An 18,411-nucleotide genomic window follows, 5' to 3' on the forward strand; every position below is an offset into this window, starting at 1 on the left:
GGGAGGCTCCAATCCCTTCTTCACAGGGCCCAGCAACGGCCTTGCCTCACAGCAGGCTCTGATCCCGGCTTCACTGGCCCCAGCACTGGCCTCACTCCTCAGCAGCCTATGATCCCAGCCTTGGAGGCCCCAGCACCAGCCTTGCCTCATGGCAGGCCATGGTCCCGGCCTTGCTGGTCCTGGCACCATCCTAACCCCTCAGCAGGCTCCAATCCCAGCCTCAGAGGCCTCATCACTGGTCTTGCCTCATGGCAGGCCCCCGTCCCGGCCTTGCTGGCACCGGCACCGGTCTAATTCCTTGGCAGGCTTGGCTCGCAGCCTCGAAGGCCCCTGCACTGGCCTTGCCTCACGGCAGGCTCTGATCCCGGCTTCACTGGCCCTGGCACCGGCCTCACCACTCGGCAGGCTCCAATCCCAGCCTCAGAGGCCCCAGCAACGGCCTTGCCTCACAGCAGGTCCCAGTCCTAGCCTTGCTGGCCCTGGCACTGGCCTAAACCCTTGGCAGGCTCTGATCCTGGCCTCAAAGGCCCCTGCACCGGCATTGCCTCACAGCAGGCTCTGATCCTGGCTTTGCTGGCCCTGGCACCAGCCTCACCCCTCGGTAGGCTCTGATTCTGGCCTCAAAGGCCCCTGTACCTGCCTTGCCTCATGGCAGGCCCTGGTCCTGGCCTCACTGGCCCTGGCACTAGCTTCACCCTTCGGCAGACTCGGATTCCGGCCTTGGAGGCCCCAGCACCGGCCTTGCCTCACAGCAGGCCCTGGTCCTGGGTTCTCTGGCCCCAGCACCGGCCTAATCTCTTGGCAGGCTCTGATTCTGGCCTTGAAGGCCCCAGAACCAGCCTTGCCTCACGGGAGGTCCTGGTCCCGGGCTTGCTGGCCCCGGTACCAGCTTTATCCCTCAGCAGGCTCCAATCCTGGTTTCGAAGGCCCCTGCACTGGCCTAGCCTCATGGCAGGCTCTGATCCAGGCCTCGTTGGTCCCAGCACAGGCCTAACCCCTCAGCAGGCTCCAATCCCGGCCTCAGAAGCCCCAGCACCGGCCTTGTCTCACAGCAGGGTCTGATCCCAGCCTTACTGTCCCCTTCACTGGCTTCAAGACTCAGCAGGCTACGATCCAAGCACCCTCTTCACCCAGCATTTTATCCAACATTCCTGATCATGCGCAGTGGTAGCATTCTGCCTCTGGGGTTATTTCTTCAAAAGATCCAGGTGTGTTGCATCAGATCTCTGCCTCTCCTGAGTACTGGCCGCTGTCATTGTTGCTGTCTCCACCATCTCAGTTCTTTCCCAGACTCTTTTCCCACATTGCATGTTGTCCAGTATTCCTGAGCGTGTGTGATGGTAGCATTCCACCTTTGGGGCAATTTCTTCAGAGGATTGGGGTGGGTTGGATTAGATCTCTGCCTCTCCCAAATACAAGTCTCCATCACCCCCGCAGCCACTGCTGCCAACACCGCCCTCCTCCTAGGTCTCCGCTGAGCTCCCTCCTTACAGATGATGTCCAGAATTCTTAAGCATGTAAGGACAAAGCAGTCACCCTTCGTGGGAATTTTTCCAAAAGTTCCAGGTCAGTTGGATATGTTTTGTCTGCAACTCCAGAGTCCTGGCTGCCGCCGGTTATCTTGACCCCTCTCCAGTATTGTTTTCTTTACTTCTTTCTTTCTTTCTTTCTTTCTTTCTTTCTTTCTTTCTTTCTTTCTTTCTTTCTTTCTTTCGAATAAGAGAAGACAGTATGTGTGGTTTGGGATCAGGCACTCGGTAGCAATGAATTTTTTCTCCCTTCCAAGAGTGGAGTCTCACAGTCTCACTGCGCAGAGCAGGATCTGCTGTTCTAATTGCACCAGGGCCTGGTGCAGCGCAGCAGCGCTGAGTTCTTTCTGTACCCACTGCTCGACTTCCAGCCTTCCCAGGAGCAGGGCAACCCGTCCCCGCTTGGCACCAGGCCTTCCCAGAAGCACGCCGGGGGGCCAGTGACCCGCTCAGTACTGGGCCTTCCGGGAAGCAGGGCGCCTGACCCCCATCCGGGACGGGTTCTGGGGAGCAGGGCGCCTCCCCCCCCCCCCCCCCCGCCCAGGACTGGGTTCCAGAGAGCAGGGCACCTGCCCCCCAACCCGGACTAGGCCTTCCGGGGCACAGGGTGTCTGACCCCCATCCAGGATCGGGCCTTCTAGGGAGCAGGGAGCCTGCCCCCCATCCCCCAGGACCAGACCTTCCAGGGAGCAGGGCGGCTGCCCCCTGCCCAGACTGGGCCTTCCGGGAAGCAGGGCACCTGCCCCCCACCTGGGACTGGGTTCTGGAGAACAGGGAGCCTGCCCCCCACCCGGACTGGGCATTTTTGTTGTTTTTTTAACCCTCATACCAAATCCTCTCCCAAGCTTCTTCCCTTGTACAAATCTTTATTTCTTAATGTATTACTACTGGTCTACATATGTTAATAACGACAGGTGGGACCAAGCCTTAATCAATTTTTATCTTTTCTGAATAGCACAAGAGGCGTTTTCCCAATTGTCATATATCCCATATATAGTACCTCCTTATGTTAAAGGTGGAATTAGTTTTAGATACAAGAATATGAACATAGTTCTCAAAGGTCAAGCAGGTGGTTAACTTATACATTTAAAGGCAAGTCAACTTCCCACAAGGAATAAACAAATTTTACTTGAAATTTAAAGATTTTTATAACAACCTCAAATATAATTTACATACCATACTGCTCATAGATTCAAAATATACAACTCAGTGGCTTTTAGTATTTTCAGAGCTGTGCTACCATTACCACAATCAGCTATATTTTCATTGCCTTGAGAAGCAACTCCATGAGTAGTCACTCCCTTTTCCCCCCAGTCCCCCAGCACTAGGTAAGCACTGACCTCCTTCCTCTCCATAAAGATATGTTTGTTCTAGGCATTTCATGTAAATAAAATCCAATACTACGTGGCCTTTCTTCACTTTTCATGTTTTCACTGTTCATACATGCTATAGCCTGTATCCATATGTCAGTTCTTTTTATTACTGGATGATCCATTATATAGATATACTACAGTTTATTTATTCATTTCTTGTTGATCATTTGGGTTGTTTCCATTTTGGGCTACCATGACTAATGCTGCTATAAGCATTGTATACAAGGTTCTCTATGTACATATGTTTTCATTTGCTTATTTACCAGCAGTGTTCCAATAACATCTGTGTCCTCACCAACACTTGTCATATTTTTTATTAGAAACCATTCTAATGGGCATAAAGTGTATCTCATTGTAAATTCAACCTGGTATTTTTATGCTTTATTAAATATAAAACATAGATTCAAAGTGACTTGTATTTTTTTTTTTTTTTTTGGTGGTGGTACTGGGGTTCCTAGAAACCCTTCTAACTCCAGACTACACTCCCAGACCTATTTTTATATTTTTATTTAGCAAAATGTCTCTTAAGCCTGCAAGGCTGGCTGGAACCTGCACGATCCTCCTGTCTCCGCCTCCCAAGAGCAGGGATTACAAGCGTGCGCCACCACGCCCGGCATGATTTGTATATTTTGATGGCTAATACTGTTGAGAATCTTTTCATGTGCCTCTTAACTTTTTGTATATCTTCTCTGAAGAACTGTCAATTCAATCTTTTTTGCTTTTAAAATTTGGTTGTCATTTTCTTATTGAATTATAATAGGTCTTCATATATTGTAGATTCATGCTCCTCCCTAAACTGATATATGATTTACAAAAATTTTATCTCACTCTGTGGGTTATCTTTTTGTTTTCTTGATGGTCCCCTTGGAAACACAAACATTATTAATTTATTTATGTCCAGTTTATCTTTCATTTCTTCTTTATTTCTTTTGTTTCTTGTATTTGGGGTTCCATTTGTTAAAACAGTTTCCTAATCCAAGGTCGTGAAAATGTTTTCTTCTAAGATTCTTACAATATCAGCTCTTATACTTAGATTTTATGTCTAATTTTTATATGTGGTACGAGGCAGAAGCCTAACTTCATTATTTGTATGTGGATATCCATGTTGCAAATCACCATTTTATGAAAACAATTTTCTTCTATTGAATTGTCTTAGCACCTTTATGAAAAATCAATTAGCCATAAATATCATAATCATCACTTCTGAACTCTCACTTATACTACTATTTTATTTTTGATGCTGTTAAAATTGTTTTAATATTGTTTTGGCTCATTCATGATACTTTATAGGAATACAAGCCATTTCTTGTTACTCTTGTATCCTATAACTTTCCTGAATTTGTTTATTAATGCTAGTGTTTTGTTTTGTTTGAAGTATGTCTTTGGATTTCCTCTGGATTTCCTTTAGATTTCTATGCTTTATATGATATCCTCTGTAAATAGAGTGTTACCTCTTCTCCAATCTAGAAGCCTTTTATTTTCTTGCCTAATTTCCTGGCTTGATTTTCCAGTAAAGGTTAAAAAGTAGTAGCAAGAAAAGACATCCTTGTCTTGCTTAGGATTTTAGGGGAAAACCATTCAGTTTTTCACCATTAAGTGATACACCATTAAGTGATTAAGTGATACAAGCTATTAGATTTTGCTATACATTTTTTTATCAGGTGGAGGAAGTTTGCATCTACTCCTAGTTTGTTGTATGTTTTTATCATGAAAAGGTGTTAGTTAGATTTTGTTAAACACTTTGGTTGCACCCAGTGAAGGGATCACATGGATAGTTAGTTAGTCTCATCTATTCTCTTTTTCAAACACTCAAAATATTATTTAAAGAAATAGTATTTACTAAGTTAATCATAACTTTACAAAAATTCATAAAATAATGTTTTGGCAAAGATTTGTTGATAAGTCATCTAAAGGCATTGAACAGTATAAGTTTGTAAAATACAAAAATAAAACTCTTTGAGAACATTTCTTTAAAACTAACTTCACTTACTGATCACAGGAATATATGTTCTTGTAAGAAAAAGAAGAGGAGAAATAACAGTATGAGCTTATCACTTTTACATACATAAGAAAAGTACATGGTATAATTTATTAAATTTCTCTGGTAATGACTGACATCTCTGATTCCAAGCATATTCATATTAAAATAGAGATTTATATTTCAAAACCATTGACTTAATCAAAATATATCACACTTTACACTTTACAAAATAGCACATGAATAATCATGTCTATAACACAAATGTTGAGAACTGTGTTGCTTGTAAAGATACAAATAAATTATAATTCCCAATTATAGTTTTATTGTGCTTTGTGTAGTATAAATAATCCCTTCTGCTTTAATCCGCTCCAGTATTGGCCTATAGATTTCCTTTGAAAAGGGCCCCATCAGGCCTTTGGCTTCAATTTCACCTGGAAGAAAATAAATGTGTAATTGTCATTGTAAAGGTGGTGTTAAGGGTTCATTTCCCCACCAAGAGTCTCCCCAGAGACAACATCATCCCAGCAGTAAGCTCAGAGTTAGTGTTCTCTTGGAGATCCCAGCATTGTTTAAACAGCTGTTAAGTGTCCCCTAATAATCCTTACTTAGTCGACTCTCTGTAAAAAAAAAAAGGGGGGGGTTAATTTTGGATTAAAAGCCTAGGTGAACTTAAGGATGGTTTCAACATGTGTATACATAACTGCATTCATTTCTGCCACAATGAATTAAAACCAATCTGATCATTTGGTCACAGGCACCTGTTAGGATGGTTGAAACAGTAAGTCTGGGCACTTAAGAGCCATGATGACTCCAGCTCTTAACACTGTCATTTACATGTATGTCCCTATCACTCTGAACTACATTATGATGTGAGACTACAATGCACCAATAAAAGTGCATATGTATGTATGTATGTATGTATGTATGTATGTATATATATATGTATGTATATATGTACAATCATTTCATTAGCTGATATGCATTAGCTAATAATATGGATGTGCTTTCTCACTTTTTTTACACTTACATGTTTGGTGGTTTTCACTCCCTTCCTTCTTACATGAGGACCAAATGAGGTATTATATTCTGAAGTGATGATTATTGAATGTATATGTAATCACAAGAGGAAAGTGAAGTTTATTATGTTTTTTGTACTGAAATTGAACCCAGAAGCATTCTACCTCTGACGAGACCATCAGTCCTTTTGTATTTGATATTTTGTGTGGAGCTTTTTCAGGGTACTGGAGGTTGAACCCAGAGGCATTCTACCTCTGAGCCATATTCCAGCCATATTTTATTTTATTTTTTTATTTTGAAACAGGGTCTCACTAAAGGACTAAGAGTCTCACTAAGTTGCTGAGACTGGCCTCAAACCTGTGATCCTCCTGTCTCAACCGCCCAAATACTGGGATAGATGGTCTCCACCATGCCCAGCAAGAGTTGAAATTTAAATTTATTTTCAGAGAGTTCTGGACATAATGATATTTTGACTTTACAATGATATAACATATGCATTCAATATAAATCATACTTCAAATTTGTTTTGAATTTTTATCTTTCCCCAGGCTAGTGATCTACCATATGATGCTTTCAGAAAAATGCTGAGCAGCAGCAGCAGCAAGCCAAGCTTCTAGTCACGAGTGCAAACCCTGGGTGCTGTATGATGTGTGATGTGTTAAACTGAGATGGTAGTAGGTTAGATGTGTTTAACATATTTCCAAGTTAAGATATTTTCAGCTTACAATGAGTTTATTGAGGCATTGTTTATTATAGTAAGTCAAAAGACATCTGTAGTCTGAATATTTATTGAGTGCAGATAATGTGCTCAGAGATGAAGACTAATAAAACATGGCCCACATGCTTGAGGACCTATATGTGAATATCATTTGCTATTTCAGAGATACTACTTCCAAAATAATAAAAGAAAAAGAAAAGGAAAGAAAGGAAGGACATTAACATTGCCTGTGAGTACCTGGATGTGGAAGCAGCTTCATATATTACTTTACTTAAATGTCACAACAGCCCCATGAATTAAGGATGACAATACCCACTTTCAAGAGGAGAAATCTCTGCTCAGAGATGTGGAGTAACTTATACCCACTGCAGCCTTCTGCAACAGAGCAAGTCTAACTCCAAAGACCCTTCACTCACCACTGGGCAACTTCCCAGTGTCCCGGGTGTCTGCTAGGAAGGCTCACTTTCAGTAAATATTAGTTAAACATAAGAATATGTATCTGATTTCCAGAACTGACTGGCTTGGAGGTGATAGGGAGACAGACTCAGCCCCACATGAACAGAACTCACCATCCAGCAGCATTTTGGCAGCCATAGCTGTGGGCAACCCCACCGTCTTAGCCATTGCAGAAAAGCCATTGGAGTCTCCATACACAACAAGATCAATAGTTTTATTTTCTAAATGTCCGGAAGGATGTCTGATTCCAAAGCTATCTCTCATCACAATCATATCTTTTTCTTGAGGGCCTTAAAATAAGCAAAGGCATATAGAAATATTTCATTATAGTTACAGCTCAAATGTAGAGATTCTCGCCCTGCCCATTCCCTTCTGCTCTCACAAGTTTCCCTTTCCAGTATATAGGTCACTAACAATTATCTATACTGCCTTTTAGGTCAAATACCAAATGAAAATCTCAAGAAAATTAAAGCTATGATCACACTGTTTTGTCCAAGCGGGTGCTGCTTTAATCTGTCTATAGTCACAAGAATTCTGCTATGAAGGTAATCCCCAAAATGCTCCCTTGGCATTTCCCTATTAAATTAGAAGTAAAATTATCATTTGTTTCTTTCCCATAGTACTGGGGATTGAACCCAAGTACATTTGACCTCCAAATCATACCCCTAAGCTTTTCTTAAAAGTCTCTCTAGGTTGCTGAGAGTCTCACTATGTTGCCAAGGCTGGCCTTGAACCTGGGATCTTCCTGTCTTAGCCTCACAAGTACTGAGATTACAAGTATATGCCACCACACCTGGCTCCAAGTTCATTCTTATCTAATAATTTTTATATTCTTACCTCTGGAAAATTGGTCCAAGTGCCCTATCCCTTTCATCACTTCTCCCTTATGGCTCCTCCTTGGCTTCATCCCTCCAGCCCAATCCTCTGACCCCACTGCCTCTAGCTTCCGACTCCTGTTCATGTATAGTTAGCTAAGACCCGGTGACCTACCATAGGAGAGTTTCAAGGCCAAGTGCTTGGAGAGCGCCTCTACAATAGAGTCAGCCTGCGGGACCTGGTCATCCCCAAGCAAGCCCAACCTGAAAAGCACGAGAGGGCACTCAATTAATTCAACTCCTGTTTGGGTTCTCATTTGGGATGGAGAAAAGAGCTTTCTCAATTTTTATCTTGAAAGGATAAGATCACAAAACGATTGTTCAAATTCTCAATGATTGCGCAACTTCTAGAAGTCTCCTAAAGCATAAAATTACAATTAACAACAATGCTTTAACCTTACAAATTGTTCCTAAACTCTTCTACACACTGCTCCTGGATGCAAAGTAGACATGATGCACTGCAAATCCAGTTTAGCAGATGAGCTGCTTCACATCCAGTACAACTACTTTAAGGAATAGCAGATAGTCATGCGGAGGAAAGGTTTTTGTTTTGTTTTGTTTTTGGTGGTACTTAGGGTGGAACCTAGGGGCTTCTACCTCCAAGACCTATTTTTTATATTTTTTATTTAGAAACAGGGTCTCACTAAGTTGCTGAGAGCCTCACTAAGTAGCTGAGGCTGGCTTCGAAACTGTGGATCCTCCTGTCTCAGCCTCCCAAGCGCAGGGATTACAAGCTTGCGCCACCACGCACAATTAATGTTTTAAAGAATATGAGGGAATACTCAGAGACTCTCCTGTAGGAAATAAAAAATGTATCACTTTGCTCAGGACTTGAGAGAAAAAATGCTTCAAAAATAAGTATTTTCCATATTTTAATAGCCACTTAGTTTCTTTGTCTGTATGTATGTGTGTTCCTGGTGATTGAATGCAAGGCCATGCTATTTCTAAGCTATAACTCCAGCTCGTTTTTATTTTTAGTTTTTGAAACAGGGTCTCCCTTTGCTGCGGAGAGTCTTGCTATGTTGCCGAGAATGTCCTGAAACCTGCTTCTCAGCTTCATAAGTACTGGAATTATAAGCATGAGCAGCCACACCAAGGCCCTTTTTCTACTTTTATCCCCATATGAATGTGGTACATGGCAATCTATCTGCAGCAGGCCAATAGTAGAGCAGCTAATTAATCAAAGGCAGGTGTAAAAGATTTAGTTGTCACTTTTCTTTGACTAGACAGGACAAAGTAATCATTGGCCCAACGCATTTTGTTCTTCATCTACTGGTGGATGCCTACCATTCAGCAGCCTCCAGCTGGGTCTTGTCCCCTCCCAGTTTCTTAAGGACGGCTTCTTTGAGCACATCATACGTGGAGGAGCGTGAAATCCCGACTAGGTCACAGAGGAGTTGTTTCTGGTTAGAAAAATAAAGATAAGGATTTAAAGTCCCTAATAAAATAAAATATAAATTAGCTGAGAATGTAGTCTATTAAGATATTGGGTAGGGAGTGGTGGCACATGACTGTAATCCCAGCATTTGGGAGGCTGAGACAGGAGGACCGGGGTTCAGGGACAGCCTCAGCTACTTAGTGAGGTCTTTTGCAACTCAGTGAGATCCTGTTTCAAAATGAATGATTAAAAAATAGGGCTGGAGGGTGTATCTTGGAGGTAAAATACCCTGGTTCCATCCCCAGTACTGAAAAAAAAATATATATATATATATATATATATATATATATATATATATATATAAAGAGAGAGAGAGAAAGAGAGAAAGACTCAAAGATACCTTAAATTTTTTAATTATATTAATGTTATATATAAAATATATAATATTATGCTGAGATCAGCCAGTTTCCAGCCAGTTTCAGAAAATGAAGGGATGTATGTTTTCTCTCATACATGGAGGCTAGAGAGAAAATGGGAAAAGGATTTCAGATACATGAGGAGACAGGCCAGTAGGAGAGTGAAGGGTATTAGGGAAGAGAGGCAAGGAGAGAAAAGAGAGGACTGAGAAAGAAACAGTTCGTATAATGTTATGTCCATATACCAAGTTATCACCACCTACCTTACTAATGTACTGAGAGCGAGAGCGGGGAGCAAGGTGGAAAATTACGCATAATATACCAAGTGAAGTGTGCAGTAAGGAACACTTTGTATCTCACTATGTCATGTCACTACAATGCAGCGTTAGAATTATAAAAATTATTAGAAATAGCAAATTGTAACACATACATAGGTCTGTACATGTATACATCAATAAATGTGTGGTATTCTAGAATGATAATTGAGCCATACAAATCAATGCTGAATAGAGAAAATACCAGCACATTCCTTGCCTTCAAATGTTCCCTGCATTGTTTTTTTTTTTTTTTTCCTTCACCCACCCATTCTCCCCAACCATCCTGCAGTCAATTTTGGTCAGGACAAAGTGGAAAGGATTTACTGCTGTGGTTGCCATTAGCAACCAGAGTTCTTTTGTAGGTATAAGAGATAAGAAAGACCTTGTAGGTAATAAAATCTCAAAAGAACACTTAAACAGTGGCCAGAGCTTTCTCTACTTTCTAAACATTACTTTTCCAGGCTCCCAAGGGGAAAGCCATGTTCTCAGTCAGGGGTCAACAAGATGGTTCACAGGCCACCTGTAGCTCATCTGTGCCTTAAAAGTTTTATTGGAACACAGTTATGCTCATTAATTTATGTATCATCTATGGCAGAACTGAAAAGTTCTGCAGAGACTATATAGCACATAAAACCTAAAACATTTACAATCTAATGCTTTACAAAACAAGTTTGCCAACCCCTGTCCTAGATTATAGCAATCAACACACTTGGCCTACCACGAAAAGTGTCCAGGCCAATATCTAACCTAAGTGCTTTGATTCCAAACTCTCCCTAAAGATATTGATTCATTCCTGTCCAGATAGTAAGTTTATGATAGGTAAAACTTGGATTGAAAATATTTACAGGTACACAAAAAACTCATTTTAAAATATTTCTGCCTTTTCCTTTGTGATACACCTTTGTTTAAACATAGGCACATGAGGTAAGTTGAAAGATGAACCGGAAGAGCTCATTCCTGGCAGTTGGCAGAAGCTCTACTCTCCGTCTAGTTTCAAGCCTCCAAAGTCCCTTTCAAGACCCAGATTTTCTCCTAAAAGTTTATAGTCTTAAGATTTATATTTAGGTCTTTTATCTATTTTGAGTTAATATTTGTATATGGGATTAGGTAAGGGTCCAACTTTATTCTTTTCCATGTAATTATTATGTTTCAACAATATTTAGTTAAAAGATTATTATTTCCACCACCAAATGTTCGTGGAAACCTTGTCAAAAATAAATTGACAATATAGGGAAGAATTTAGCTCTAGGCTTTTATTTAACTCCAGTGGTTTATATATCTGCCTTTAGAATAGTACTACACTGTTTCAATTATTGTAGCTTTATATGGTTTGAAATCAGAAAATATATATCTTCTAGCTTTGTTCTTTTTCAAGATCGTTTTGGGTATCTAGAGTCCATTTTCCATATTAGGATAGATTTTTTTTCTGAAAAATAAATATATAAATATATGATCGTTTCACCTAAAAAAAAATAGAAAAAAATATTCTCTGGTAAGGAAGAAAGTAAAAAGAAATATTGAAATGTTATCTTTAAGTCATCAAAAGCTTGGTATCAGACAAATGAAACTGTTATGTGAGATTATCATTTTTAATTTTGGATAAATTGCTATAATACTAGATGTCAACCACTAAGCCAAGCATGGGAGGGAGGGATGGGGAGAGAATGGGGTGGGGATCGGGTGGGGGCTGACTGGGCGATGTGTGCATGTATGTCTACAAAAGTTTGTATCCCACTGTGATGTATGAATACAGTGCACCAATAAAAAATAAAAAAATAAAAATAAAAATAAATAAATAAATAAAAAAAAAGATTTGGAAATAGTACAGATAAGGCCATAAATTAACTCTGTAACTAAAACCCCAAATTATTCATAGTTATGAAGGCTCCAGGTGAGGGACTGGTGGGATCCAGGAGTTATTTAGGAATCCAGTTCTGGGATACAGCAGTATTTCTCCTAGATTATCACATTCAGGCAGCCCAAGTGACCCCATCACCAACTGTGCATTTGGAAAATCCCAGACTAAAGGCAGAAGATGGAGCAGATCCTTTCTTGGAGTTCAGTAATCCAGTGGAGCAAGCTGATGCAAAAAAAACCCCCAAAAAACCAACCAAACAAACAAAAAACCAGGCCTGGGTGTCAGCCTCTCGCCCTCTCCACCTCTGACAATGATGAAGGGAAAGGGGGGTTAGAGGGCTGGAATCTGTTTTCCTACATCAGCTACAATAGGGGTGGCTTGGCTGGTCCAGAGCAGACTTCACAAAGAATCCAGCCATTTCAGAAGGCACTTCTGGAGGGCAGCACACAGCACATGCTTCTGTAATCACTCACCCAGGTCAGAGGGTCGGCCTCAGGGCCAAGGGCAGGATAGTCTTCTCTGTTTATGAGACCTAATTTTACGAATCCATTCAAAGCTTTAGAGTATCCCTGAAATAAAAGTTAATAAGCAGTATGTAAATACTCTCTCTTCAAAGAAAACCATTTAAGCTTTTTTTTTAAAAAAAGAGGGATCTCTTTTGGCAACTAATTTAGAAAATAGGCTGAAAATAGTCATTTGTCTTGCTATATGGATAAACTCACATCCAAGTGCAAACCAAGACCAATAATGTCATGATAATCCCACCAGTTTATGTTACACCTTGCAAAACTTACCTCTTTTTGTTTCTGGGTACCACAAGAGTAGTAGTGTCTAGTACCATAAGGGCAAATGTCCTCATGTGTTATAGAGTGTTAGTTCAGCAGGATGTTTTTAAATAAAATGATCAGTTTTGTTCAAGAGGAACTTATAACAATATCTCCCAGAGCAGATAATCTGTTATATAGATTAATAGCCACTACTTAAGGCAAATAGAGATCAGGAAAAAAGTTGAGAATTAAAGAGACTTTTAAAAAATGTAGATGCAACCATATCACCACTCAAATAAAAACCCCTCATATGTCTTTCAGGATAAGTGTGAGGTCCTTGGGAATTACATAAAACCTATCGAAATACACCCCTCCAGCCTGACCCAACACCTCTCACCATTCTTTAAATGTGCTGGGCTCTTCCAAAGGTCAGGGCCTTTGTGCATGGGGCTTCTGTGTCTGGAATGTTTTTCACATTTCTTCACCCATGAAGTGTCTACTTCTGCCTAAGATCCAGCTCAGCACAGCTCCTGAGATCCCTATACCTGTGGGCACTAGTGGGCACTCCTCTCTGCTTTGAATTCCATAGCAGTTTGTACACAGTTCTATCATAGCAATGAACACAAATTATAATGGTCTATTCAGCTGCTGGGTTATAGGTATAGAAAGCAGGGAAATTATATTTGTATCATTATATTTACATTGTTGATTATATCATTGTAATATAATGTAAATCCTTCATCCCTATGCCTTCATCCCATTTTCTAAGTTTTCTGAGTTCCAGTCTGTAAAAAGAGGAAAAAGGACTGAATAAATAAATTCTGACTGACAGAGGAAGTGAAGGAAGACAATGATGGTTGTTCTTCTGTGTGTGGAAAGAAATAGGGGGACTAAAATAGCAAACCTTGTAGCTGCTTGCAACCACTGCTAAAAGATCAAGAAAAATCAAAGACAAGTGAAATCATTTTGGGAAGCAATACAATCATTTAAACACAAAGCAGTAGCGGAGTGTGGTGGCACACCCCTGTATTCCCTGAACTTGAGAGGTTGAGATGAGAGGATTGCAGGTTGAAGGTCAGTCTCAACAGTTTAACAAGACTCTATACAAGTTAGCAGGACCCTGTTTCAAAAACAAAAAAATCAAAAGGACTGGAATTATAGCCTGGGTTCAACCAGTAGTAACTAACTAGCTAAGTATTATCTATCATCTATCTATCTATCATCTATATTTAGCTATCTATTATCTATCTATGTGAATAGAAGCTAGATTAGTTTCTACGACCATCAAAGATTTCATCACTGAATATGTGGTCAACTACTAATTTTCTCACTTCTGCAAAGTTGTTCAATTTGTTCAAGAATGAGAAACAAAAAGGACTATCCCAGCTTGCTTTCACAATCTGATAGGTGCTAAGGACCCAATGTCTAAACTACTGATTTCTAAATCTCACAAATATAGTTTTATGGTGACCTCTAGAAATGAAACATTTTATTTTATTTTTGCAGTACTGGGGATGGAACCCAGGGGCATTCTACCTCTGAGCTACACCCCCAGCCCTATTTTTTATTCTTTATTTTGAAACAGGGTCTCACTGAGTTGCAAAGTGACTCACTAAGTAGCTGAGGCTGGCTGCAAACCTGGATCCTCCTGTCTCAGCCTCCCAGAAATTAATTTTATATATTCATTCACTAATAAGCCTTCAGCAAACTACTGTTGTGTGTCCAATTTGCACTAGAGACTGAAGTATAAAAGATTAAAATCTTAGTCGCTTCTACATGTGAAGAAACCATGTTCCAGCAAAAGGGTTAGACAAGTAGAGAAAGGATGGCAACTGGTGAGCACAATATATGACCACCAATGACCAAACTATAGTAGAATATTATCTGTGCTCTGCCAGAAGCGAGCCCACAGCCATGGGCGCATAAGGAGGGGGAACTGCAAAGATGGGGAGGGAGAGCACGAAAGAAAAAGAGTTAGGGAAGGGACCATACAAAGGTGCTATCAAGCTGGGCCTCTAAGGGACAGCAGGTGGTAGGCAGGCAGAGAAAAAGGGTAGCCAAGGTCTTCCTATCATACTTGAATGGTAATGTCTCATCTCTAATATTTAAATGATAATGCCTCATCTCTAATACTAGAAGGCATATTTGGGTTGCCAAGGGTCTCTATAACATTGCAACCTCAAGGTTATGAACATTGGCAGCATCATCCATTCTTGGGTTCTATAGATATAGCTCTCATCCATACACCTTGAGAGCTTTGTTCAATTCTAAAATCGACTAAAATCTTTTGTTCCTGCATCTATATATCTCACAAAAAATAAACTGAAAGATATCACAAAATTTGTAATTCCTGGATGAAAAAAAAAGTTACTACTTAATATAGAACTACTTGAATAAAACACCAAGAAATGTGCCAGCACCAGGAGCCATGGCTCCTAGATCTACTTAACACGTTACCACTGATACCCTGTTTGACTCCTGGACAATGAGGAAATCACACTCATGAGAACACACTTGTATTTACCTGTCCTCTTGAGCTTACTATGTATTTCAGGAGACAAGAAAAGTAGATAAAAATATAACATAAAGCCGGGCGTGGTGGCGCACGCTTGTAATCTGCAGCTTGGGGGGCAGAGACAGGAGAATCGAACTGGTTCAAAGCCAGATTCACTGGCTTAAGAGACCCTGTTTCCAAATTAAAAAAAAAAACACACAAAAATAGGACTGGGAGCATAGCTCGGAGTTAGAAGGGTTTCCAGGAAACTCAGTACCACAAAAAATAAATAAATAAAAAGCTTGGAAGTAAACCAGGTGTGGTAGAACATGCGTGTAATCCCAGCATTTGCGAGGCTGAGGCAAGAGGATCATAGTTTGAGGACAGCCTCAGCTACTTAGTGAGACCCTTTGCAACTCAGTGAGACCCTGTTTCAAAATAAAGAATAAAATATAGGGCATGGGGTGTATCTCAGAGGTAGAATGCCACTGGGTTCCATCCCCAGTAACATACACACACACACACACACACACACACACACACACACACACACAAATGCTTGGAAGTAAATGCTAAGATGACATAAATAAGGGCCAAGAGTATGGCTTAGTTGTGTGTATTTACCTATATTATATACATTTATAAACTCATATATGTATAACAAATAAATAGGAGTTAAACAAAGATAAATGAGGCAAACCAGAGGCCAATCTTCACAATTCACTATTATAGAAATGGCCTCCACTTATACATTATTTGTTTCTGTTATTTCCTTTCACACATGACTACCAACCGATGTGCACAGATTCCTGCTGCACTTCATGTAAGGAAGAGGATAGAAAGCACCCAGGGCGAGGGTTTGTCATTTTAAATAGTATGCTATGGAGGGCCTCACAGAGAACAAGGCCTGGTTGAAGGGTAAAGGAGTGTTGCAGATGTCTGGTTACCAAAAAGGTACTGGCTAGTAGAAGGATGAGAGAGCAAAAGGAGCCAGGAGTGTTGGCACACATCTACAATACCAACACTTAGAAGGCTAAGATGGGGAATTGCCAGTCTGAGGCCTGCCTCAGCATAGTGAGATCCTGTTTCAAAAATTAAAAATAATAATAAAATTGGGCTTGGAGTACAGCTCAGGAGTAGAATGCTTTGGGGTTCAATTACCAGTACTATAAAATAAAAAAATAAAAAAGAGAGAGCCAGATGGAAGTATACAGAATTGAAAGGTCATCAATGATTGTTAATGCATATTTGTTTCTTTCAGGAAAAAAGTTATAATACTAAATAATGCATACAAAACAAATTACCTCTCTACTTTTATCCAGGAATTCTCATAGAACACACAGATTTGAAATCATATCTCTGGTTTTGAGAGACATTTGCATTTTAGGTAGGCTCATTTTAGTGGGTTGAATTTCCCTCAAATTCCTGTCTACTCAGAGCCTTGGAATATGATCTTATCTGAATATTTTTAGGTATAATTAGTTAAAGACCTCAGCATGAAATCAGCCTAGATTTATTATGAACCCTCAATTCAATGACTGGTGTATTTAAAAGAGAAAAGAAATCAGTGAAGCAAGGTGATTTGAAGATGGAGGCCAAAACTGGACCAATTAGACCTCTAGAAGTCAAGCCTCTAGAAGGCACTGACCCCATCACACCCTGATTCATACTTTTAGCCTCCTGCACAGTGACAGCACAAATTTCTGCTATTTCAAGCCATCCACTTCCTGATAGTTCGCTACATGGGGAAACTCACTGCTTGTCTTGATCGGATCATACCGGCAATGGCTCTTTTGCAACCAGTAAATGTGACCTTTGTGTTTATGTATCCCCATTTTGTGATTTAGAAACATTTAAGATGTGCCTTGGAGAAGCCCCTCTCACCCTGTCCCTTTCCTCAGATTCAGTACATGTGTTTTCAATGACATGTAGTCTCTCTTCAACTCTAGGGACACATACCACAGGCCAAAGACAATTGATACATTTTATACCACTGACACCAAGAATAAATCCTAGGTAATAGACAAAAATTATAGTTTCAGATATTAAAATAATGTAGTTTTTAATTCCTACCGATATAAACCTGATAGGCTATAAGAAACTCAGAACTCTGCCACCACCCTGCTACTGTGGAAGTTGAGACTCTATAACTCCTAGGAGCAAGGCCAAAGAGAAATAAGTCCTGGTGAGGTCACTTGGTCCCCAAATCTCACCAGGTCTGACACTGGCCCCTACCTGTCCCCAACTACTAATAAGTCAATAAATTGTTTTGCTTTTTTTTTTTTTTTGGTGGTACTTGGGATAGAACCCTTCTACCTACCTCTGGGCTACATTCCCAGACCTATTTTTATATTTTTAAAACAGGATCTCTTACGCCAGCGAGGCTGGTTTCAAACCTGCGTAATCCTCTTGTCTCTGCCTCCCAAGCGTGGGTATTACAAGTGTGTGCCACCACACCCGGGCCTGTTTTGCTATTTTGAGTTGGGTTTCCTAAAACATTCAAAAGATTCCTGAGAAAATAGGTCCTAAGTTGATTTATCAGCTGTATAGAACATGAAACATAAACAACCTCAGGTACTCAAACAACTTATTCGGACACACCAGCATACGTCTCAGACCAACACACCCACGTACTACAATAGATAATGGCTACAATAGATAATGGCCTCTGGGATCATAAACTTCTTTCCCCATAACAAAACTCCTGGTGGACTTACATTGACAATCTATCTTTGGTTGCTGACAAGTGTCTGATAAGGTTCAATAAGCCTCATTGAGCTTGCAGCACCTACAAAACCTTATAACAGAGCAGCCTTTTTGAAATACAGCACACTGAGCTATTCCTTATGCCACAACATGTCTACAGTGTGTACGACTCCAATCTAGTAACGTCATTTCAGTCTTGCTCTTCACTGACCTAGGATCAGCCTGAATCTTCAGCCTTCTCAATGCCTGGACCAACTTTGGAATCTCTTCTTCCTCTACTGAATTTGGTTCATAATCCCCTCTCTCTGACTGTTTGTAGGTTGTTATTTGCTAATTAATTGAAGTGTTTGAATAATAGTACTTGTATATTGTCTACTCTATTTGTTTGACCTAAGTCGTTAGAATTATTGTATCCAATGCATCGTTTGATGTTCATTCATAGATAATTGGCTTTGGCAAAGCCAAATCTGAAACTAACTAACTTTACCTGGAGAATTTCCTTAATGACTTCCTGAGCATTATAAAT

General features: G+C 40.4%; 1 protein-coding gene across 1 annotated transcript in view; it reads right to left on the reverse strand.

The window, feature by feature from the left end:
- Positions 1-5,195: 5,195 nt before the first annotated feature.
- The window catches only part of AASS (aminoadipate-semialdehyde synthase), a gene marked incomplete at both ends in the record, with an annotated part of 48,648 nt that continues 35,432 nt past the window's right edge, over positions 5,196-18,411 (reverse strand). Inside the window, 5 exons of the mRNA XM_080701642.1 lie at positions 5,196-5,314; positions 7,188-7,364; positions 8,065-8,153; positions 9,237-9,352; positions 12,392-12,487. Of these exons, the coding sequence (XP_080557768.1) occupies positions 5,196-5,314; positions 7,188-7,364; positions 8,065-8,153; positions 9,237-9,352; positions 12,392-12,487 (597 nt within the window). The remainder of the gene's footprint in view (positions 5,315-7,187; positions 7,365-8,064; positions 8,154-9,236; positions 9,353-12,391; positions 12,488-18,411) is intronic.

Source organism: Muscardinus avellanarius (assembly GCF_963383645.1).
Source record: "Muscardinus avellanarius genome assembly, chromosome: 9".
Classification (NCBI taxonomy): Eukaryota; Metazoa; Chordata; class Mammalia; order Rodentia; family Gliridae; genus Muscardinus; species Muscardinus avellanarius.